This window comes from Poecile atricapillus, chromosome 1 (assembly GCF_030490865.1).
Source record: "Poecile atricapillus isolate bPoeAtr1 chromosome 1, bPoeAtr1.hap1, whole genome shotgun sequence".
NCBI lineage: Eukaryota > Metazoa > Chordata > Aves > Passeriformes > Paridae > Poecile > Poecile atricapillus.
The window spans coordinates 88,577,089-88,599,504 of NC_081249.1; the positions used below are offsets into that span (position 1 = coordinate 88,577,089).

At 53.6% G+C, this 22,416-nt stretch overlaps 3 protein-coding genes across 5 annotated transcripts; all 3 read right to left on the reverse strand.

Annotated features, from left to right (window-relative positions):
• Positions 1-540: 540 nt before the first annotated feature.
• ENO2 (enolase 2) lies at positions 541-10,052 on the reverse strand. 2 transcript variants are annotated; one of them, XM_058843796.1, is made up of 12 exons: positions 9,873-10,052; positions 6,926-7,017; positions 5,943-6,038; positions 5,593-5,651; positions 4,529-4,598; positions 4,237-4,370; positions 3,306-3,528; positions 2,663-2,860; positions 2,333-2,534; positions 2,015-2,123; positions 1,824-1,882; positions 541-1,488 (listed from the first exon to the last, which is right to left on the reverse strand). In XM_058843796.1, the coding sequence occupies exons 2-12, from the start codon at positions 7,008-7,010 to the stop codon at positions 1,419-1,421; spliced, it is 1,305 nt and encodes a 434-aa protein (XP_058699779.1). In that variant the 5' UTR covers positions 7,011-7,017; positions 9,873-10,052; the 3' UTR covers positions 541-1,418. The 2 variants fall into 2 exon arrangements, with proteins under 2 accessions (XP_058699779.1, XP_058699788.1); XM_058843805.1 differs by lacking the exon at positions 5,593-5,651 and having other exon boundaries at positions 9,873-10,002.
• Positions 10,053-10,192: 140 nt separating this feature from the next.
• LRRC23 (leucine rich repeat containing 23) lies at positions 10,193-17,573 on the reverse strand. Of its 2 annotated transcripts, XM_058843889.1 has the most exons (7): positions 16,036-17,561; positions 15,850-15,962; positions 14,745-14,998; positions 14,527-14,657; positions 11,651-11,787; positions 10,838-11,060; positions 10,193-10,556 (listed from the first exon to the last, which is right to left on the reverse strand). In XM_058843889.1, exons 1-7 carry the CDS (start codon positions 16,111-16,113, stop codon positions 10,518-10,520), a joined length of 975 nt encoding a protein of 324 aa, XP_058699872.1. In that variant the 5' UTR covers positions 16,114-17,561; the 3' UTR covers positions 10,193-10,517. The 2 variants fall into 2 exon arrangements, with proteins under 2 accessions (XP_058699872.1, XP_058699863.1); XM_058843880.1 differs by having other exon boundaries at positions 14,527-14,998; positions 16,036-17,573.
• Positions 17,574-19,578: 2,005 nt separating this feature from the next.
• Positions 19,579-22,342, reverse strand: TPI1 (triosephosphate isomerase 1). Its single transcript, XM_058843904.1, has 7 exons — positions 22,109-22,342; positions 21,303-21,426; positions 21,142-21,226; positions 20,883-21,015; positions 20,688-20,773; positions 20,419-20,506; positions 19,579-20,147 (listed from the first exon to the last, which is right to left on the reverse strand). The coding sequence occupies exons 1-7, from the start codon at positions 22,218-22,220 to the stop codon at positions 20,029-20,031; spliced, it is 747 nt and encodes a 248-aa protein (XP_058699887.1). The 5' UTR covers positions 22,221-22,342; the 3' UTR covers positions 19,579-20,028.
• Between the last annotated feature and the right edge of the window lie 74 nt (positions 22,343-22,416).

Here is a 22,416-nt window from a genome sequence, read left to right on the forward strand (position 1 = left end):
CCTGAGTACTGTTGAGTTGTCCCTGTGAAACTAGATGGAGCTGAAACTACCCATCCCACCTACGCCTCCAGTCACTGCTCTACAAGCCCCTTTTGGGGGGGACAATCAGCATTTTCTCTCTCAAAAGACTCACCATTTCTGTCTACCATCACCTGAGTGCAGCAGTCAGACGACTGGGGGCCAACCCTGAGGTCTTTACACCAGTGGAAGGCACAATTAGAATCCCTGCACAGCAGATCTTCATGCAACACAGTTTGGTGGTGAAGATGACAGGAGCCAAGCCATCACACATGCTTTCCCTTTGGTGTTTCCCGGCTGGTGTCCAACAGAGCAGTCTGACTGTGGGACAAAGCTGTGAAAGCAGGTGAGGGTAGCTGGGCCTTTTCTTCCCTTTGCCAGTCCCCTCTGCTTTTTTCTTTTTCTTTTTTTTTTTTTTTTTTTGTTAACTTTCTGTGTGGGCATCTTCTGCTCTGGTGGCAAAATGTCCCCACTTCCCAAACACTGTCAACTAGAGATAAACATCAGGCCAAGTCAGGCAACTCAGGTGTGAAATACATTTTAATAGAGTTTAGGGATCTGTAGTTTGTCTGTTGCTCAGCTGAGCATGGGCTGTCCAGAAGGTGAAGCAGACATCATGGGCGGAGGGGAGGGTGAGGGAGTGCAAGAGGGAAGGGAACAGAGAGAAAAAGGTCACAAGAAGCAAATGAGAGCATGGGTTTGTTTACGGATGTGCTTTAATATCTTGCCCCGCAGTACCACGTGCTGAGCCAGAGACTGACAGCACACACACACACACCCAGTGTGGGACAGCAGTGCACTTCCACGCTAAGCTGCCGGCAAGCACAGCCCAACACAGCACAGCCCAACACGACACTGCCGGGGCGGAGGCGAGGGGCGCGCGCGTCCCACCGGGGCTCGGTGCAGACACACGCCTGGGGCACAGGGACGCCAGGACACGTACACACACCTACACACATGCACAACGAGAGCGAGCCACTGGCAACACCTGGCCCGACACAGCCACAGGTGCAGCAGTGTCCGAGCACACCGGCCGACGCACAGATGGTCACCGCACATGCTTTGGCGGACGAGGGAACACGCCAGGCAGACGCTCCCGTGGTCTGGCACGTGAGCAGAGTGGCCCAGGCGTGGCCCTGCACAAACAACAGAGACACACAATGCCTAGATCCAGGAATGCTTATGACCCCACAGCAAGGGACAGGGTGTAGGCCGCTCTCTCATCCTTCACCTGGGTACGTCTAGCCAGGGACACCTGAACTCGAGGGGTTTCGAGGTGAGAGGAAACCAGGCGACAGAGTGGGGAGAAAGAGCAAAAAAGGGAGCAGTGGAGGGAAAGGGGGGTTCAGAGTCTGTGAGTGGGAAAGAGCAGCAGGGTGGCTGTGCCCTGGGGACAATGTTCAAAGAACACTTGGGTTGCGAAAGTTGTGTCCGGCGAAGCGTGCTTCATCGCCGAGCTCTTCCTCAATCCTGCAGAGAGACAGCGCACATCAGGCCCTTGTAGTGAGGGGGCACTGGAGGCAGCGGGGCGCCGGAGAAGCAGCTCATCAGCAGGAAGCTGACATGTGCCTGAGGAGCTCAGCTCCCACCAGCTGCTGTGACTGCAGGGCTGCACCCTCAAGCCAAGGAGGAGGAAAGGAGACTGCCCCAGAGGCCTCTCTGGGATCCCACTGTCATCTCTGTGCCTTGTCTTTGTAACATTTCACCCATGAACCCCATCTACCCTTGGGCTTTCAGCCTCTCCCACCCAGTTGGTCACTCCCCCATTCTCTCTTCTGCATTCCCATCCCTGGAGCCCCTTTTACCTCATGAGCTGGTTGTATTTAGCCAGGCGTTCAGACCTGCAGGGAGCACCCGTCTTTATCTGTAAAGCATTCCCCAAAGCAAACACTGTAAGACACTGTTATGACTTGCGCCAGTTTCCCATGGCAGGGTATTCTGTTGTGACACCCCTTTGCTTTCCTCCAGGCCTGTGCATGGCCTGGGCTTCACCTACCTGCCCAGTGCACAGTCCTACAACCAGATCAGCAATGAAGGTGTCTTCAGTCTCCCCAGATCGGTGGCTCACCATCACACCCCACCCATTCTCCTGGGCCAACTTACAGCTGCAAGGAGTGAGAAATGCAGTCAGTAGCTCCTACTCCTACAATTACCACCTGCACAGGGTAAGATTCAGGCACACTCTGCTACCACTCTCAGCATCCTACACTTCGGTAGAGACACAAATCTGTTTACCCAGTGCATAGCTTGATACCTGGCTGTGGTTCATCACCAACCCATTCACAAGACAACAAGGGCAGTGGGCTGAACTTACGCTTGGATGGCCTCTGTGACAGATCCAATCTGGTTGACTTTGAGCAGGAGGCAATTGCAGGCTTTCTCCTCAACAGCTCGTTCAATGCGCTTGGGGTTTGTCACTGTCAGGTCATCTCCCACTATCTGAATCCCCACATTGGCAGTGAACTTGGTCCAGGCCTCCCAGTCATCTTGGTCAAAGGGATCCTCAATGGAGACCACTGAAAGGACAATCAAAGAGGCACGAGTCAAAGGTGCTTCCCTTCCCACCCCTAAAACACAGAGGGCTTGTGCCTGGTCGGTGTGCAGCACCGGTGCTGATTCCCTACTGCCCTGCACAGCAGCTCACCTGGGTAATCACGTACAAAGCTTTGGTAGAGGTCACCCAGCTCATCTCCAGAAATGTAGCGGCTTGGGTCATCTGGGGACTTGAAGTCCAGGTCATATTTGCCATCACGGTAGAACTCAGAGGCTGCCACATCCATACCGATGACGATCTTGTCCGTGTAGCCGGCCTTGTCAATAGCCTCCTTGAGCAGCTCCAGAGCTGAGAGGGGAATTGCAGTCAGGAAAGTCAGCCCATGCAGAGAGCTCTGCCTTTTGGTGGGAGCCTCCCTTGGGAAGGTACCTAGAGCCACTAAGAGGCTAGTGGTGTGATGGAGAAGTAGAAGGGAGCCCAGAATGCAACAGAAACATGCTAAGGAGCTGTAGGGGCTGTGTCCAAAGGGACAAGGAGGAATTAAAATGCAATTCCACAGCTCAAAGACAAGTTTGTGGAAGGCATTATAAAAGTGTGCACACACATAAAAGGTGTATGGAGAGACTGTGAAAGATCAAGGCCACCCTAAGGAGAAGGAGCTTAGAAACATTCCCTAACACAGGTCAATGACACTGAGGCATCATCTTCGAATCAGTCTGGGCAATGCTGTGAGCTGGGCATAGGAACTCACAGCATTGCAGGCAGGGGTACCCCATCACTGTAGGGCTCTCACCTTCACTATTTTCCAGGATGTTGGGGGCAAAGCCTCCCTCATCACCCACATTGGTAGCATCTTTGCCATACTTCTCCTTGATGACGCTCTTGAGGTTGTGATAGACTTCAGCCCCGATGCGCATGGCATCGCGGAAGCTTTCAGCTCCCACAGGCAGGATCATGAACTCCTGCATGGCCAGTTTGTTGCCTGCGTGGGAACCTCCATTGATCACATTGAAAGCCTGGAAGAGCCCATAAGAGAGTCAGAGCTGAAGGAAATGGTCTTGGCACCCCTGAGAGGTGGCTCTCAGATGTGTCACCATGCCCGTTCATGCCACATTCCACAGGATAACATAAGCACATCAGCTACAACCATCAGACCAAAGGCACGTAAGCCTGGAGTCTTCCTTCCAGTAGTGGCTAAAAGCATGTGGCTGGGGAGGATTTTCCCATCTGTTTCCCTCTCAAAGATCTCCTGAGCTATGTGTTTCTCTATGCTCTGCTTGCCTGTACGTGTTTGTCAACAATGCTGTCAGTCTCTCTTCCAGGACCTTCTTTCTTGACCCTGAGAAAATTTTAGCATCCACAACTCCCTTTGTGAAAGAATTTCTCAAGGCAGCTTCCCCTGGTGTGAAGACCCATATGCCCCTATTTTGAACTGTGCTCCAGACGGTTCACGTGATGCCCTCTGGTTCTTGTGCTAAGAAGGAGATTTTCAGTCAGCTCCCCACCACAACCTCTACTGTATCCTCCTCAGGTTCCTTTTTTCCAATTGAAACTTGACAAATCTCGGGCCTTGGTTTGCTTCCCTGACAAGTGCAGTGCACTCAGCTGATGTTTCAATCCCATATCCCTTCCTTATCTACCTCCCAACACCTTTGAAGTTTCTTTTGGAAACACCACTTTTTGGGAGTTTTTGAAGGTGGATGTCAAGGAGAGAGGAGTCTTACTGGCACAGGAAGGATGAGGTCAGAGTTGCCGGCCAGGTCAGCGATGTGCCGGTACAGGGGCACATCCTTCTCTGCAGCTCCCGCCTTGCACACGGCCAGCGAAACTCCCAGGATAGCGTTGGCCCCAAACTTGGCTGTGGGCAAAGGAGGGGATTGATTTTTCAGGTGGCAGCCCAGTGGGTGCCCTTGCCAGCCCAACCTTGGGCTCACCACAGCTTTGGCAGTGCCCCCCACTCCAGCCCTGCAGCCTCCCATGCTCATAATTTCCCTGCCAAAAAGAGGGATGAATTACATTTGTTCTCTGTGCCGTCCATCTCAAGCATCATATTGTCTATCTTTTCTTGATCCACAACAGAGAGGCCCTGCAAGAAAGAAACAGCTCCTGAGAAGGGGACGATTGGAAGAGCTGCTGGCTCTGGTGTGTGGGAAAGGAGGCATTGATGGAGAAGCTGGGGGTACAAGGACCTTTTCAGCTTGTGGGGCAGCATGTACACACAAAGCTCTGGAAACTGGTGCCGTGGTATTTAGTCAGGTTAGGTAACCCTGGTGGTGTTGCTGCAGTGCAGTGCAGTGTAGATGTACCCATGGTGGAGAGGGGCTCAGCTGCAGCCCAGGCAAGGCCCCGCATTGCTGGGGACACAAGACTCCTCTGGGGATTTCCCCAGCTTTTTGGCAGCTTCCAGGGAGCTTTGTGGTGCTGTGGTCACACAGAAGCTAGGCAGAACAGAACATGCTCAACCTCAAGCAAGCGAATGTAGATTGGATGGAGCCATCCCCAGGAGTGAGGTGGAGAGCAAGATTAGACCCAATGCAGGCAGCCCTCCGCCATGCTTTTCAGGGCTGGAGAGAACTGGGCTCTTGGCCAGAGCCAAACATGGGCTACATGGCCTTGAATATGTGGCCTCAGCTCAGCTCTCCTCAAAGCAGGCTCCGGGTCTCCAGGTGTAAACAGGCTGCAGATGTGACACCACTGCTCTGCAAGGCTGTGCCAGACGCTGCCCAATACAACCATTGCTCATCACACAAGGATGAGGCCACAGATACGTGGATGTGATTCAGTGCTTGAGGGGGAGCACAGCTGGAAGAGGGGGTGAGCTCTACAGGGAGCACCAAGGGGACTAGTTAGGCTGCACAGATACTGCGGTGGACCAGGAAGAGTTAAATCCTTTCCTCCCAGAGAAAAGATTGCTGTGGACAAACACAGGCATGGAGGGTGGGAGGGGTGTACCCAGGTTCACAGAGAGCGTCGCTGTGTCTGTTAACCCAGTGAGATGAAGAGAGGCAGAGACAGAGATCGGGGGACAGAGACGAACCAGAGTAAGCGTTGGACAGGGGAGAACAAAGAGAAATCCTTACAGAGCCCACGAGAGCTGGGGCGACAGTGCTGTTGATATGATCCACGGCCTGCAGGACCCCTAAAGAAGGGAAGAGGCAGAGAAGGAAAGAGAGAGAGAGAGAGAGAGAGAGTGAGGCAGAGAGAAGAGTGGAAAGAGGGAGGGAGAGGACTGATAGAGAGACTGAGAGAGGGAGACAGTGAGGGAAGATCGAGGCCTGATCTTTCACTTTACGCTAGGTCTGTGCCTCTGTGGTCTCCCTGAGGGCACTGGGACAATTCCTGTCACACCAGTGGGTGGGCAGCACCCTCCAGCAGGGCCCCACACACAGGCAGCCCCGAGCAGGCAGCTGTGGAGCAGGCATCTCCCCACCTTTCCCAAGGAAACGTGACTTGTCATTGTCTCGCAGCTCCAGAGCCTCGTAGATACCAGTGGACGCTCCGCTGGGGACAGCTGCTCGAAACATGCCTGGGAAACAGCAAAACAGGGGTGTGAGACAAGCAGAGGGTGAAGAGGAAAAATCCTCGTGCACCTGCCTCTGCCCTGCTTTCACAGGAAAGGATGCAGCAACTGCTTGTGCAAATGGATGGCCGCACTGGCTGGCTGCTCATGGCTGGTCTTCTCAGAGGTGGAGCACCTCAGCAGCAGAAATATATGCACCCAGGGCTTCCAGGCTGAGGAACCTGGATGGCAGGCACTGATCCTAGAACTGTGTGTGATGGGTGGAAGCCTGGTTCCTCAGCCCTCCTCCTATCTCCAGAGGCAGCCTGACTCACAACCATCCTCAGCTTCCTCCCCCTCAGACTGAGATTTCTGCCTCACTGAAGAAGGAAGACAATGGTTGCATGTCTGCTCTGGCCTCTCACTGCTCCTCAGCCCAAGCAGTTTTGGGCCCAGTGCAAATGTAGCTCTTCCAGCTGAGAAGTCCCATGCATGGACACAGCTGCACAGAGATTTCGGGAACAAAGCTTTACCCCTGCCATGAGCATGGCCATGGATGTGCCACCAAACTTCTACTATGCCCCAGGACTAAAACCATAGCTGTAGCAGGGGTATGATGAGAAGGTGCAGACATTAATGACAAAAAGACCTTCCATCCCTGCTACGAGCATGGCTCAAGTCACACACAGAGGACAGCCAGCTGTCTTGTGATTTGCCCGACACGTGTGCAGAGTTGCTGAGCACAGGCATAAGCAGAGCCATGAGCAGAATTTTGTCCCTGCCTCTTCTTGTTGTCTGCTGGGGGTTCACCAGTGAGGACCCTCCATGGTCTTGGCATGCCAGGCTGCTGTACAGCACCAGCTCTGTCGGGGTGGGCAGGGCTTGCCCTCCGTCTCTTGTCATCACCCGCATACCTTTGTGTGTGTAGAGGTCCACCTCGACGGTGGGGTTCCCACGGGAGTCCAGGATCTCACGGGCATGGATCCTTTCGACTGCCATGGTGAGTCTATGGAGAGGAGAGAACAGGATATGTTCAGCTCTGAGAGGCTCCAGGATGCAGTGTTCACCCCTTCTGTGTCTAGACTGACAGAGTGAAGGGAATTCAAGGAAAAGTGACCTTAGAAATTTGGGCTAAAACTATTTGCCCCAGGAAATTTAGAAATTCACCCAGACTACAGGAATCTATGAACATTTTTCTAGGAACTGGCTATTTATTTGAATTTACTCTGCCCCTCTGCTGCAGCTGACAAACTGGGCGCACTCTGCCTCTCTCCCTGCGTCACAGCACAGCGCCCGATACAAGTCTGAATGGCAGGGATGGGGAGGGTGCCACGGGCAGCAGAGAGGGAGGGATCAGCTGGCACAGCAGGGAGGTGCCCCTGGCTCTGGTGTCAAGGACGGGGCAGCAGCTCCTGGCATCTCCTGTCCCCTTGCCGGAAGGCGAGGACAGCGCCTGCCAGGCCAGACAGCAAGCGGCTGCCGTGTCCCTGTGCAGCGAACAGGGAGCCAGCCGAGCGTGATGGGCAGGGCAGGGGGCAGCCAGCCAGGGGGGACCCCCAGCCCCTCTCCAGCCCACGGTGGGGGAGCCATCCCAGCCTGGCTGTCTCAGACCCCAGCCATGTCCCTCCTGCCGAGCGCCTGCTCAGCCTCCCTGTGTCCCCCGTGGGCTGCGGGGTCAGGCTGTGCCAAGGCGGCGGGAGCACGGAGCCTGGCAGCCTGAGGAGCCATCTTGCTGAAGGCCTCGGCGCCTCAGACGTGGCAAAGAGGGCTCTGAAGGGAGGGGAGCCTGGCCCAGCTGCCAACCCTTCAATCCACTCTTGAGGCAGGGAAGCAGATGAGGCTGGGCTGGATCTCTGTTGGGTGAGGGGGGGTGAGGAAGCCTAGCATTTTGGAGCACCTAGTTAAAGCTGAAGTAGAAAACATGCTGGTGGATTATGATGGCTGTTTGAAAGAGCTCCTCTTGCTGCAGTTTGCTCTCTGGGGGTTCCAAATCAACTCATTCCCCTCATGGCACCTTCTCATCCCCCTGGCTGTGGGGCTGTGCAATGCCGGGGTGCTGCAATAAGGGTTGTGTCCCCCCATGCTCCGAGCACTGCCAGGTTTTCCTCCCCTGGCTCCCACAGATGATTCCCTCAACCCTGAGCAAGAGGGCAGAGTAGCCACAGGGAGCCAGGACCTCCCCATGGTGTGTGTGAGCAGGGGCACAGCCAGCACAGGGCCTCAGCACCAGGCCAGGGGAAAATGAGCTTGAACAGCGCATCACAGCACCGAGGGGAGCTGAGAAGCAGGATGGGGAAGCCGGAGTTAGCGCTCAACGCCACTGCTCCGGGTGGGTGGAAATCACAAGGGTGTGAGGGAATCGTGCTGCTGCTCTGAAGTTTCAGCCAGAGCTTCTTGTGTGGGGAGTTTTAGTCAGCAACTCCAGGGTTCTCTGGAGCCTGCACAGGGCCCTCCACCATGTCCATCTGGGCTGGGATCCCCCATCAGCCGCTTTGGCAGAGCTCCTCACACCATCTGGCACACACCACAGGAACTTCCTCCAGAGTCGTGCCGGCGCAGCCAGCCGCGAGCTTCCTTTGCAGCAGTGTCCTGGCCGTGCCTCAACAGCCTCCACGGGGTACAGACGGACAGGACCCCACTTAAAGTCATCTTTGACAGCACACCCGTGCCAGATGCTGTGCCTCTCTGCTTATCTGGTCATGTTGCCCCTGGTCACATCCCTGTGGTCACATCCACCTGCCCCTCTTGGAGCCAGATCCAAGGAAGCCAAATGACAAGCCCAAATCCAGCCTTGCCTGCCCCACCCCATCACTTACATGATCTTCTCTCCCCTGTAGTCCTTTAAAACCTTTTCTCCACTTGTGTTGCTGCCCCGTGTCCCCTGTGTTTGCTCTCTTTTATACAGAACCACCCTGAAATCCCTGGTATCAGCTGCACTGTCCTGAAAGGAGGTCAGAGGCGGATAAGCTGGGATAAGGGATTGGGATGGAGCCATAGCTGGGAAGCCACAGACCGCATCCAGAAAGAGACAGGAGGCTGTGCAGCCCCCGTGAACAGGGGCAGGGCAGCGTACGCTGGGAGGCTGGTGCTGCTGCAATGCCTTCCCGTGGAGCTGGCGCTGGCAGCAATTCCCTGTCCCTGCCAGGCCAGCACGGCGAAGACCTTTCCCCCAGGGCACCGCCACCAGTCCCGTGTGCTACTGCGATTCCCTCGGGCTGGGCACTGCTCCCAGGAAGCCCGCACTGCTGCAGTGTCGTGACTGATGCAGCTACTGCCTGCCTGCCTGCCTGTCACCTCCTCTCCGTGCTCTCCCCCTCCCCTGTGGTGTGGGGCTGTGCAAATAGGAAAACATCCCCTCTTCTCCCTCCCTCTCCCTGAGCGCCCGTGTTTATGTCTACACCTCGGGAGACTGGGGGGCTGGTCCGCTCTAAGGCTGAATCCTTTCCCCAGACTGAGCCTCGCCTTCTCCCCACTACCACCCCCTCCCCCGGGGAAAGCTCCATCCCGCAGCACCTCCCGACAGTGCCCTTGGGAGCAACACCTATCCTCGTCGGCTGCCCCCCCTCCTGCAATTCCCTGGGTTCACATCTGAAATGATGATTGCCGGGAGGGGAAAGGAGAGGGCTCGGGAAGGAGGGAGTACCTGAAATTAAAATATGAAAGAAAACTCACAAGGATGGGGGTGAGGAGAGAGGTGGGAGGAGCAGGGGGAGGAAGTGAGGGGAGTCGAGTTGTTAATGCCGCTCACCGTGGTCCTTCTCTGCAGGGACCCCAAAGTACGTGTGGGGTTTGGAGGGCACAAGGTGGGCAGCAGAAACATGCACGTAGTGGGGGGTGCGCTGGCCGTGGGGAGACACTTACCTTCCTAGGGCAGGGGTGGACGAGAGATTGAGAAAGTGCTGGTAGAAAGGAGAGAGGACGAAGCTGAGGAGGGATGCAGGACCTCAAGGGGAGATGATGTGTCCTCTAAGCCAACGGTGGCGGCAGCAGCAGGATGGAGACGCCCCTGATAGGGCCGGGACAGCAGCATGTGACCCAGAGCTGCGATGAGTCAGGATTTAGCAAAGCTTTGCAAACAGCACGTAGGGGATGGAGAGACAGAGAGGCAGGCAGCAAGGGATAGACGTAGACAGATGAGGGTGAGAGAGCCAGAGAATAAGAGTGGGTGTGCAGGATAAACAATCCCAGTCACTCCAGGCTCATTAATTATTTTTATTCAAATCAGAAAATCTTGCAGAGTTTTTGGGAATCAAATCGAACCACAGAACCTGTAACTCTCCCCTTTCCCCTCTCAGGCCTACTGAGAATAGAACACAGTGCAGTGACTGCAAAAACACTGCAGTGCCTCAGGGCAGCTGCTAGGACCAGGATGGATAGGACTCCTCTTTTCTCCAGAGGTAAAATGAGGTGAAGCTGGTACCTACAGCTCTCACTTTCCCAGCCTCACATATGGGGAAAGGCATCACTACATCTTGACAGCCTCTGGGAACAGGTGTTAAAAACAGGTCACTCAGTCACTGTATCCTCAAGAGGTGCTTCCATTTCCTGAAAAAGGGAGGAGGGAGAAATTAATGACTCCGTGCCCAATGTCTCTTCCCCTTTCACTGCCCCCTTTTGCTAGTGGGGTCAGGAATGGCAGCAGGGTTGCATGATGGCCACCATAACCACCTTGTAAAGCCTGGCCTCTTTTTCAGGCTCTCATGCTCTTGTGACTGACATCCCCCACCCTTCTCCTCATATAATATAGTGGAGGAGAGGCTTTATCAGCATGCTTAGTCCTTTTTCTTTCTCTTCACCTCCTTCTAATCCTTGCACTGTGTTCTCACCATTTCTGTTTGCTTCCTTGTCTGACGGATTTTCTCCGCCTCTTCCCGCTCCTCTTCCTCAACTGATTCCTTGTCGAGGCGTTGCAGCTGTGGCAGCCGGGACAGGACCTCCAGCCGGTAATTGGGCTCTTCGGTGCACGGATTGTCCATCAGCACCAGTGCCTGCAGCATGGGGAGAACCTGCAGTTTTTCCACCTCCTGAAAGCTTTTGATCCCATTGCTCCTGAAGAAAAGGAAGCACAGAGAGCAGGGGAAGGAGACCCATGCACATAGTGAAATCCCTTTGGAACAGTAAGTGGACAAGACAGAAAAAGCAAATCTTAATGGCATCAGGGACCATAGACCTTAGACCACAGATCTGTGACCCAAGATCCAGATCTGCAGCTTCCCAGACTGAGAGACAAAAAGGACATCTCCTCTGGATTCCTCGTGCTCAGACAGTCCATTGAACCGTGTGACATCACCACGGCCCTGCATGGCAAACGCTGAGATCTAAAGGGAATTTGCAGGCAGAGCATAGAGAACACGCTTTGAGGGACCCAACTGACTTATGGCAAGGAATGAAAACCTGAGGTGGGGTATGACAATGACGGGACAGGCTGATATTTTGTAAGAAGCCCAGGAAAGGCCCTGGCTGTTACAATGCCTAGACAGCTGCTGAACACCAGTTAAGGATGGTAGATATCAACCCATCCCTACCAGATCTTCAACTTCCAAAAAAAAAAAAACAACCTAGAAAATCCTAAAGATCTAAATGGGAGTGCAGTCTGACGAAGGGATCTCTGGTCCCAACACAGAGCAGGGAGGACCCACCGTAGGTTGAGGTACTGCAGGCACTTCATGCTGTCAGAGAATCCATCCAGGGCCTCAAGCTTGTTGTCACGCAGGTGCAGAGTCTCCAGCTGCTTGAACTCCTCAAGGCCTTCAAGGCTGCAAATGGTGTTCTTGGCCTGAGCATCAGGGAGGCAGAAAGAGAGAAGGAAAATGGGGACACACAGGGGAGGGAACAGCAGTTATTTCTGGCCTTTAAATCTCTTTCTATCCTTCAGACTCCCTACCACTCATAACACATCCTTGTCTGAAGCTCAGTCAGGTAATTCAGGGTCTTGGCCAAGTGGGTTCTCAGGATACAGATTCAAGGACCAAAAGTTTGCTGAAAAAGTGTTTCCTGGAGCATCACTTGGTGTTTGAGACAAAACCACCCCAGATGAATACTCCACTGCCAGCACAACACCCCCTTTCCATGGCAGTACCAAATCTGAGCCTCAGAGAGCAACAGTATGGAGGGGAAAGCACATCTGAGCCTAAAATTAATGTGTTTAAAGGGTGAGTAGCAGCCTCTCTTAGCCACACAGTACATTTAAGTCCAGGCACCTTCCAGTAGCTGCTTCTCTTGTGGGGAAAACCTACGACCAAGAAGTCCCTTCTACTCCTCTGGGCTGTGTCTTACTTCAGGAAGTTTAAAATTCCCCATCACTGAATTTCATTCACTTCCCTGGGATGTGGGTTAACAAAGCAGGGGAATATGGAAGCTCTGAATTTCAGGACTCGTTTCACAGCAGGATTTCGGCTGGAAAAGACCACTAGAGGTCTCCTGTCCGAGCGGATACTCCCCGCAGTGCCAGCACCTACGCTCTGCTCTGTCAGGCTGCTCACCGCCCTGCACGGCCAAGTTTGGAGCATCCCAGGTAATTATCGTCTCCCCACCACGTTCTCCAGCCTGGAGCTGAGCAGGGCTTTCCTTGCCAATGTGTCTGCAGTCGCTAAGGATGCTGAGACCTGAATGAAAAATGGCGTGAGAGGTGCTGTTGTGCTCTCTCTTCCTTGCAGGTATCCAACAATGACGTGGGCAATACCTGAGACTAAAAAAGGAGCACAGGCTGAACTGGTGGGATAGGAGAACATTTTAGGGCTGAGTCATTCTGGATAAAGACATTTTGTAGAAAAGGAAGATTTTAATAGAAATTGGACAAAGAAGAATCTGGAGCAGCTGGGCCAAGTAAAAGGAGTAACACCGTGACAAAAAGAGGAAAGCTGGATATTTAGTGAAGGCCATGTGAGCAGATTTAACAGTCAGGAAGGATTAGGACATTGTATCTCAGAGAAAATTGTGAGCTGGCATGGGTGGGGAGCTCATTGATCACTGGTTTATAAAAGGAATAGTAACCTCCCATCACTCTCACTTTCTTCATTACTTCAGTGTGAATTGTTTTACCAGCTCTGGCCTTGCAAGCACTAGCAGGACAATGCAGAATGGACATTTCTCAGAGTTGTTTCATTTCTTTCCCCTAAATCAAACAACATTCTGTCTGACACGCTGTACCTTCCCTTAGATATCAGTTCTTCACCCAGATGTGATGCCACTGTTTTTTATTGCAAGTTACCATACGTTGCCCATGATTTCCTCTCCCCTTCCTGCACACTCCACCTTTCTCAGGTTAGCCTTTTCCACCACTGCTGTACCATGACCAGGAGCTAACACAGCCCTACTGTGACCCTCAAAAATTATGCAGGTGCCACAGACAGCTTGTAGTCTTCCTAGTACATACCACTTTTTGCATGCTAAATTTCATCTGCAGCTATGTCATACCTTAACCAAAAGTGGTTCAATTCCGTAAATTGAGCCCCGTCCTTGAGGCATCAGCTGCACTTACCCAAGGCTGAAGTAACACCAAAGTCTTTCCACAGAGACCAAAGCACTACTGGGGGAGATTTCCCTGCAAAATGATTTAATGAGCAGGTAGACATGGGAGACAAATTCAAGCCCCAAAGATTCTTGAGAGTCAGTTGTTCTAGTTTCAACACTCATCCCTTGCAATTTTCCTGTTTCACACGGGCAGCTCAGAAACCCTTCAGTCATGCCAGGAGCCTTTCCTTAGTAGACATGCTCTGTTTGCTTCCCTACAATAACTCACTAAGGTGACTGGGTATGCTTTGAAATGCTGTATTGTATCTAGTGACTTATCCACTTCATCCACTCTTGAAGCACTTCCAGTCATAAAATCCCAGTTTTCCATCAAAAAATTGCAGGCAATCTCAGCAAGCCATCTCCTCAGTGTTTTCTGCCAGGGAATCTTGATGAATAGAAGCCACATAGTTTTTCAAAGTCTTTATCATATTTAATTGCTTTTCAAGAGGTAGTGACTCAGGACATCTGTTTAATCTTTGCAAGCTGTAGCACAGTGTGATGCATGGGGCTAAGCCATACATCCTCTCTTCACTCACATCTCTAGGAGTAAATGCTTCCTTGAAGTAATTGTTTATGACATTAAGAAACAGCTTCTCCTATCTTAGTTTCACTGCAATATTGAATCAATTTCTTTTTTGGCAGCTGCAGGTGTGAATCATATAATTGTGCTGGCTTTAAACCAGTATTTGATTAGGCCCATCAGAGAGCAGAAAGGCATCGCCTCCCTTTGTCACCCGAAGAGTAAAGCTGTTGCTTTGCCCAGTGATCTCCAGTGGTCCCAGGGCACATGGAATACAAGCTTGCCCAACAGTGCCTGAAGGGAAAACTGCCCTCCTGCAGGAGGCTGTGAGGGAAGAACCCTTCCTGTGAGGGAAGATGCACTGAACACCAACTCCTCTATGATTTGTGGTTTGTGGCCACTCCCTTTGTGCTATCTGGGCTGCAGGTGCCAGGCTCTGCAGCAGCTCTGTCCCACTCCCCAGGCTGGCTGATCCCTTACCAGATAGAGCTTCTTGAGCTTGGAAACACCCAGCCCTGCTGTGGTCTCTAGCTTGTTTCCTCGCAGCTCCAGGACTTGCAGGCTGAACAACTGGTCGTGACTCAGGCCCAGCACTTTCTGGATTTTATTTTCTGGGTGCCAGAGGAAGAAGAAACAAGTTAATCCTACCAGTCCAAGAAAGTCTCCCCATAAGAATGAAGAGAGGTGGTCTGTATCACCTTTCAGGCTGAGGTTGGCTAGGAGGGGATGAGTAATGCCCTCAAAATCCATGATGTGGTTGCGATCAAAGCTGATGACTTGGAGGTAGGGCAGCTCCTGCATGCTGGCACTGGTGAGCAGATTCCCATCCACCTTCAGCCAAAGCAGCTGGGTTAGGCTGCTCAGCGGGGCCAAATCTTTCAGCTTGTTCTTTGACAAATCCACATACCGCAGGTGAATGAAGCGTTCGAGGAGGCTGATGTCTGTCAGGCCCCTGAGGGAGGGTGAATGTGAATAATATAACTCTCATATTTCCCCACTACTATATTTTGGGTTGCTTCTTGCCACTGGTGGAGGGAGGGCAACCTTCTCTCCTACTTCCCTGCTGTCCTAGAAAGCCTTGCTGAGAGAAGGAAGACAAAAGGCAGGTGATAGGGACAGACCTGTAAGCAAAGATGAATGGTAAGATTGGACCTGCTTTCCTAGCAGAGGGACTACTTATTCCCATTGAATTGTATCTGTCAGGATAGGGAACAGCCAGAGCAGAGAAAAGGGTAAGTTCTGGGGTCTGTTAGACAATAGTGCCAACCCAAAGGACTGTGTCAAAGGTCTTTCCTAGTGGAAAAAACAGTGGTTGAGATACCCTATCAAAGAAACAATCTTAATGGGCCCCTTAGCTAAGTGGGTATGCTGGGGAGGCTGAGGCTCCAAACTGTCCCAAGGCCATTGTGGCACAGTACTTGCAGCTGCCTGCCTTAAAGATTAGCAATTAGGAGGACAGATGTCAATGGATATTTCTCAAAGTGCCTGTAGGGAGGTCACTGTTCAGCTTCCCCTAGGAGAGCACAGTCCAGAGCGATGAGCAGGCTGCAGTCAGCCTTGGGGGACACTGATGTGTGTCTTGGGGGACCCAGTGGTGTGTGTGGCTGTGGTGGAGGCAGTGCCCAGGCCAGGGCCGAGGATGGACAGGCTATGCTGAGGCACAGACTGGAATGCAAGAAGGCTGGAGAGAGATCAGGGCCTGGACACGCTCCTACCCCACATGGCCACTCACCAGCTTGCAGCACAGCGGCCCCCCAGCCATGGAGTAAGGGGCTTCTGCCGGGTCAGGCATTGCACACTCACTTGTCTTTGGCTTCAAACTTCACATAGGCGAGAGCCAGCCCGTTGCCGGTCTTACTGAGGAGAGAGAGGCCCTCCTTGAGGATTTCCTCCGTCAGGGGACAGGGAGCTGGCTCCTGGGAGAGGAGAGAGCACAACGCCAGTGCTGGCCCAACCACAGCCGGGCCATGCTGAGAACTTCCCCCTCACCTCTTCCTTCTCCTCATCCTCCTCCTTCTCCTCCCCCTCTTCCTTCTCCTCCTCCCCCTCTGGCTCCTCGTCCTCCATGCTCTCGGGGCAGGCCGCGCTCGAGGCCCGGCCGCTGCCATGGGAACGGGGGCGGGCCCGGCTGCGCGGAGCCGCCGCCTGGGCGGGCCCGCCGCTGTCCCCGGCGCCGCGTCCCCGGCGCTCGGAAAGCTCCGAGCCTGTCGCACCCCACGCTCCCAGCTGGGTGACATCTGCAGCTGTTAGCGGATCCAGAGAACCGAAGGATGTTTTCGGCTGGAAGGGACCTCTGTGCGCGCCCCATCTCAGAACGGGGACGGTTCAAAGTCAGGCAGGGCTGCACAGGGTGCTGGGCACTGGGGCGGTGAATGCCCGATTAACTCTTAATCAACCCTCTGGTGAATGTTTAATTAACGTCTTGAGCAGAAGTAGCCTTGGGCTCTGCATGAAGCGGCCCCGAATATGAGCACCTGGATGCCAGTAAGGGGTTTTTGGGGTGCATCTATCCTCCAGAGCTGGGAAGGGTTGAGGCTGCCCTTGCCCAGCCGATGCCAACAGCACCGGGTGTTTACCAGCCGGGAACGCTACTCAGAGCTGACTGTCACCAGTGCTTTGCAGTTAATACAAAGTCCAAGGCTCTGCCCCCTTTCCCTTCAGTGCACTTTGCTCCTTTGCAGTGCCTGGGCAGCGTTAGCGCCAGAAAAGTGGTCCGAGCAGAGCTGCTCTCAGAGCCATCAGCCATCGCCCCTCCCGCAAGGCACCCCTGCGCTCAGGGCTGCACAGAAAGCTGCCGTCTGTGTCCCCTGCTTTGTCCTGCTAGACTCCCCGGTGCCGACCTCTTCTCCTGTGCTACACATCTGTATTCGCTCCCTGCTCATTATCACACAACAGAATGGTTTGGATTGGAAGGAACCTCAAAAATCAGCTCATCTCAACCCCCCCTCAGACATAGGCAGGGATTACACACACCAGACCAGGTTGCCGAGGGCTCCATCCAACTCAGCCTTGAATACCTCCAAGGATAGGGCAGCCACAACTCCTCTGGACAACCTGTTCCAGTGCCTCACCACCCTCAGAGTAAAGAATTCATCTGCATATGAACACTCCTGCCTTTGCTTCCTGCCCTAAACATCCCCTAATTACAGAAGGGAACCCAAATCTTTAAACTAGAGAAATTTTATTTAGATTATATATACATATCCCAAACCTAATTATACTGATAATTAAGGAGGGTATGTGCTAAAAGCTGCCCTGCAGACCCACGGAGGAGCACAGGGTGACGCCAGCAGGAGAGGGAGCCCAAGCAGCACCCGGCCGGCTGCTTCCAGGCCCATCCCAGGAGCCATCAGCCCACTAAAGGCCCATTTCCAGGGGCACAGGGCACGATGGCAGGTGGGAACCCACATTAAGGACTCAGAGAAAGGAGCACCCTGTCCAGCCCCATCCCAGGGGAGCCTCAGCTCCAGAGCACCTTTGGGATTGGGGGTGTAACTGTGCTCAGGGGTGTGGGACGCAGGATGGGATGCAGGGGAAGAACATCTGGGGATTGCACAGGACTCATTAGGGAGTGTTTAGGACTGGAACCAGGGCTGATCTACATCTGATTAAACCAAATAAACGGATATAGCCTACAGGAATAAAAAGGGCCAGTCACATGTAAATAGTTTGTGATGGTTTGTCCATGTCCTGCACCTGATCAGTGCAGCCTGTCAGGTCTTCTCGCTGAACTTTTGCACTTTGCCCTGGGTGAGGAACTTGTGGCCAGAGCAGCACAGGGAATTGGCTACTGGGAGGCTGGAGAGGTTGGGATAGAGGGGCAGCTACTGGGCACTGCCCAAGCCCAGCTGCTGGAAGGAGACACAGTATGTGTAAATACTTCTATAAATAGATATACAGAGATGCTCACTAGTGCACCTCCATCCTGCTCAGCTGGAGCAGGGCGTGGGATGAGGCTGTGTGGGAGTGCTCTGTGTGGATGCATGTGTAATCTGTGTGGCCAGCCATGGCTGTGCTTAAGTGGAATATATTCAGAGTCACAAAATATTCTGAGTTTAAAGGGACACCCACAAGGATCATTGAGTCCAGTGGTGCCTACTGGGAATACAAGCTCAGCCTGGCTATTGTTTGGGGCTGAGGATGCGGAGCCATCGCAGCCTCTCTCAGGCTGTTACATCTGGCACAATGCATTTTTCTCCAACAGCAACCTGTTTAAAATCCAACCACTACAGTTTGCTGTGAGGATCTGGCAGTATTTCCACTCCAGAGAGCTGCAGTCCTGCCAGAAAGCAGACAAAAAGAAGAGGAAACAAGATCTGGCACTCCTGCTGATATAGAAATGATTTTCCATGAGTTTATTCCTCATTAAATGAATGTTTTCATGCTCCTGCATTCTCTCAAAGCAGCAAGATCAATGCTCAACTCCCATCTGTTTTCTTCTATGTAGGTCACTCTCCTGGGCTCTTGTGCAGTGGGCAGGGCTGGGCAGGAGCAGAAGCTGACAGCAGAGCTGCAGCCAGTGACCCATCCCTCAGTGATTGTACCCAGTCCCTGCAGCCTTAGGACCAACCACTGTGTGCCCCTGCTGCATCACTGCCGCTCTGGTCAGTGTGACCCAATGGCCTCAAACTACAGCCATGGCCCAAGCAGCCCCTCAAGCACGTGCTCTGGTTGTAAAAAACAGTTTTCAGGCACCTTCTTTTTCTCCTTTGAATTATCCTCCTTCCTCCTTTCCACATCACTCCACACATATACAGAGCTGGGAGCTGCCACCTCCTTACTGCTGTCAGGTTCTTCCTTCTCAGACCACCTGGTATCCTAGGAAGGAGATCCCTCCCATCCAGCTGGGCAGCAGGAAGCTCCCCCAGCAGTAGCTGGGCAGGAGTCCCTACAGCATCAGGCTTTTTCCTCCTTGCTCCTCAGCTCCTGCCCCTCATCCCTCAGGTGATGCTGGCACTCTGCCCATAGGCTCCCAAGGATGTACTGCCTCACAAATAAGCTCCTCCTTGTGAGGCACTTCTTTTTCATCACCCTCAGTACTACCAAATAAACATCAGCAGCTGGGAAGTAACATCAAGTCTTGCTTCCTCACCCACCAGCACATGGCTGAAAGCAGGCAGCAAGCACTGCCCCAGCACAGGGCCGAAATAAAATCCTTCCCTGCAGAGACAGAGCTGCTCCACTCAACATTTAATGAGCAAAGTCAGTTATTACAAGTCCTTACAGGCAAAGAACAGTGATGAGCACATTACTGAATCTGCCAGGGAAGACTGGCTCACTGGTGGAACAGCCAGGTGCTCCAGCAGCCACTGGAATAGAGATACAGATGTAACAGAATCACCACAGGCCCAAAGAACTGTTATATGAAAGAAGCAAGATGCAGGTTGAACCTGTGCAGTGCCTACTGGGGTAATGGTGGGCTCTCAGGGAAAAGCCCACAAAACCCTCTCTGCAACCAGCCACCTCCAAAAGCAGGAAATTCTCTACACTGCTTGTTCCCAAGATGCTTCCCAATAAGATCCAGGACACGCCTTTGCTTTTTCTGTTTTTCATTTATTGTTCAGTACGGGACACAGGTGAGGTAAGACATCCCACAAGGGTCTAAGCTGACAGGTTCCTTGCTGATGGAGCTGAAGGATGCAAGAGACTGTGGTTCCTTTTTCCTTCTTGCAGCACCAGTGGCCCCCTCTCCCTGCAGGGCTGCAGGGAAAGGGAGAGATACTGGCCAGGTGGGCTGTGGGCTCTTAACAGGTCAATGGGAAACTGAGGATTCAGCTCAGAGAGGAGACTGTCAAGACTCTGCCGAGACAGGCTCCTGCTAACAGGGCTCCAACATGGTGGGGGTGGTTAGCAGAACATCTAGAACAATGACTGTGGAGGGGAAAAGCCTCGAGGGAGGCCTCCGTACTGAGACGTGTGCAACGAAAGGTCCCTTCTTGCTTCCATTTCTTAACCACAAGGGACAGCTCCTCATGGGGTGCTTCAGTGTTTGGCATTGATAATATCCACAAACTCTGGCTTGAGAGAAGCTCCACCAACAAGGAAGCCATCCACATCATGCTGAGAGGCCAGCTCCTTACAGTTGCTGCCAGTGACAGAACCTAAGGAGGGAGCAGTGTTTTAAGGTCAGATGTGCCAGCTGTAGGGAAATGGGGCCAGGGCAAAGGCAGGACTGGCAAGGTACCAGCCACCTCTTGCAGACAGCAAGGCTATTTCCCATTTATCCAAGAAAACTACCCAAACAAGCTAGAAGGTGATTTTTTATGCTCTGAAAGTCCAGAGTTTCCCTGCCAAGGAGAAAATTATGTACAACTGTAACAACAGGTAGAAAAACTAAGCACTTCCTGCCCTGGAAAGTCACTTCAGACTCACCTCCATAGATAATCCTAGTTGACTGAGCAACAGCATCAGACACGTGGCTTTTCAGCCACCCCCGCAGCTTCTCATGAACTTCCTGAGCCTGCAACACAACACAAGAGTCACACTGAACCATTCTGCACACAGATCCCTTCTGAAGACAAGGGAACAGTTAGATGCTGTCTAAGTCATTAAGAATCTCCAGGAGATTCTCAGTAAGACTCTTCAGTAAGGTTTCCTGGGAGGGAAGGGTCAGTTTACTCAGCCACCTCCCTCACTCATACCTGTTGGGGAGTTGCAGTTTTACCGGTTCCAATAGCCCAAACTGGCTCATAGGCAAGAACTACTTTACTCCAGTCCTTCACGTTATCTAGGGAGGAGGGAGAAGGTAGAGGTGAGCACGATACCCCCAGACTGGGAAGACCAGAGCTGGAAAACTGCTAAAAAAACCCAACCCAACCACTTCTTTTTCCTCGTACCAGCAATAGCCTTGGTCTGTTCAAAAACCACCTTCTCTGTTATGCCAGCTTCTCTCTCATCCAGCTTCTCTCCAATGCAGGCAATGACTCCAAGGCCCTCAGACAGAGCATGAGCCACCTTCTGCCCAATCAACTGGGAATGGAAAAGAAACAAGACAGCCATTAAAACAGGTAGGAGGTCTGGTTTAATTGCTCACTTTTCCAGACTTTGCAGACCTATTTGAGCTAGACCCTGTCTCTATTCTATGAAGCCACTCACCTCATCAGACTCTCCAAATACATGCCTTCGCTCTGAGTGGCCTAGGATGACCCATGCAGCTCCAATATCCTTGATCATTGCTGGGCTGGAGAGAAAGGAGATGATTCACTGGAGGAAATTCATATCCCAGAGGCACCCTGACTTTTCTCTCTGGGGCTCACCTGATTTCTCCTGTGAAAGCACCCTTTGGTACCTTGTAACAGTTCTGTGCCGCCACGCCAATCTTTGCATCAAGCTTCTGACGGGCAAAGTCAAGGTAGATGGCAGGGGCTCCACAAACCACCTCTGCAAGGCAAAGCACACGCTTACCCTTGTGACAGGGGAAGGGCAGAAACTGTACCCAGCCACTGATCCCGAATCCCAGCCGTAAGAGATCATCCCTCTCTCCTGAGAAGGGACAGCCTGCCCCTCCTCATTGACATTTGGGGGGCCCTCTGCCACTGGACAATCCCTGCGATCGGATGACTCAACAGCAGGGAGCAAAGCCCTTTCCAGGGGGCTGCACAGGCAATACCAGGCCGACGGCCAGCTCACAGGGGTCCCTTGGGAAGTGCCCAGATAAAAGACGGGGCCAGAATCCCACCCTACAGCCCGGGCCTGGCCGAACCGGGGAGCGCCGCACCGGGTTGCGCCTGGGGTTGTAAGCGGGCACGGCGGCGGGGCAGGGGCAGCGCAGCGCTCCGAGACCCCCGCTCCCGGGGATGGGGGCCAGGCCCAGGGGAGGCGCGGGGCTCCGGGGGTCTCCGGGGATCGGCCGGGGGCGCCCCGGGGGTCGGCCGCACGTACCCGCCGGGCCCGCGGGAACCCGGATCCGGTTTCGCAGGTATATTTAGCACCGCTGCCGCGGGGTTATATTTAGGCCCCCGCCGCCCTCTGACATTTGCCGCTTCCCCGCCCGGTCCCGGGCCCGGTCCCCGGCTCCGCAGGGCCGTGCGGGACGTGCACTACGTGCGGGCCGCGCCCTCACCGGTGTCGGCGGAGAGCTTGGCGCCATTCAGCGTGTGGATGAGCTCGCCCAGGCTCTTCTTGTCGCCGTTCATCTTCCAGTTGCCCCCGACGAAGAACTTCCTGGGCGCCATGGCGGGAACGAGCGGGAGCGGGGCCGGCACCGGAGGAGACGCGAAGGTCAGCGGCGGCAGCGCGCGAGGCGACCGGCGCTCCTTTTATAGCCCGGCGGCGGCGGCGACCACGCCCCCTGCGTGCCCCGCCCATAGCCCCGCCCCTCGCCCCACCCGCGCTTTCCCCCAGCCAGGCGGGGGCCAGACAGGAGCCAGG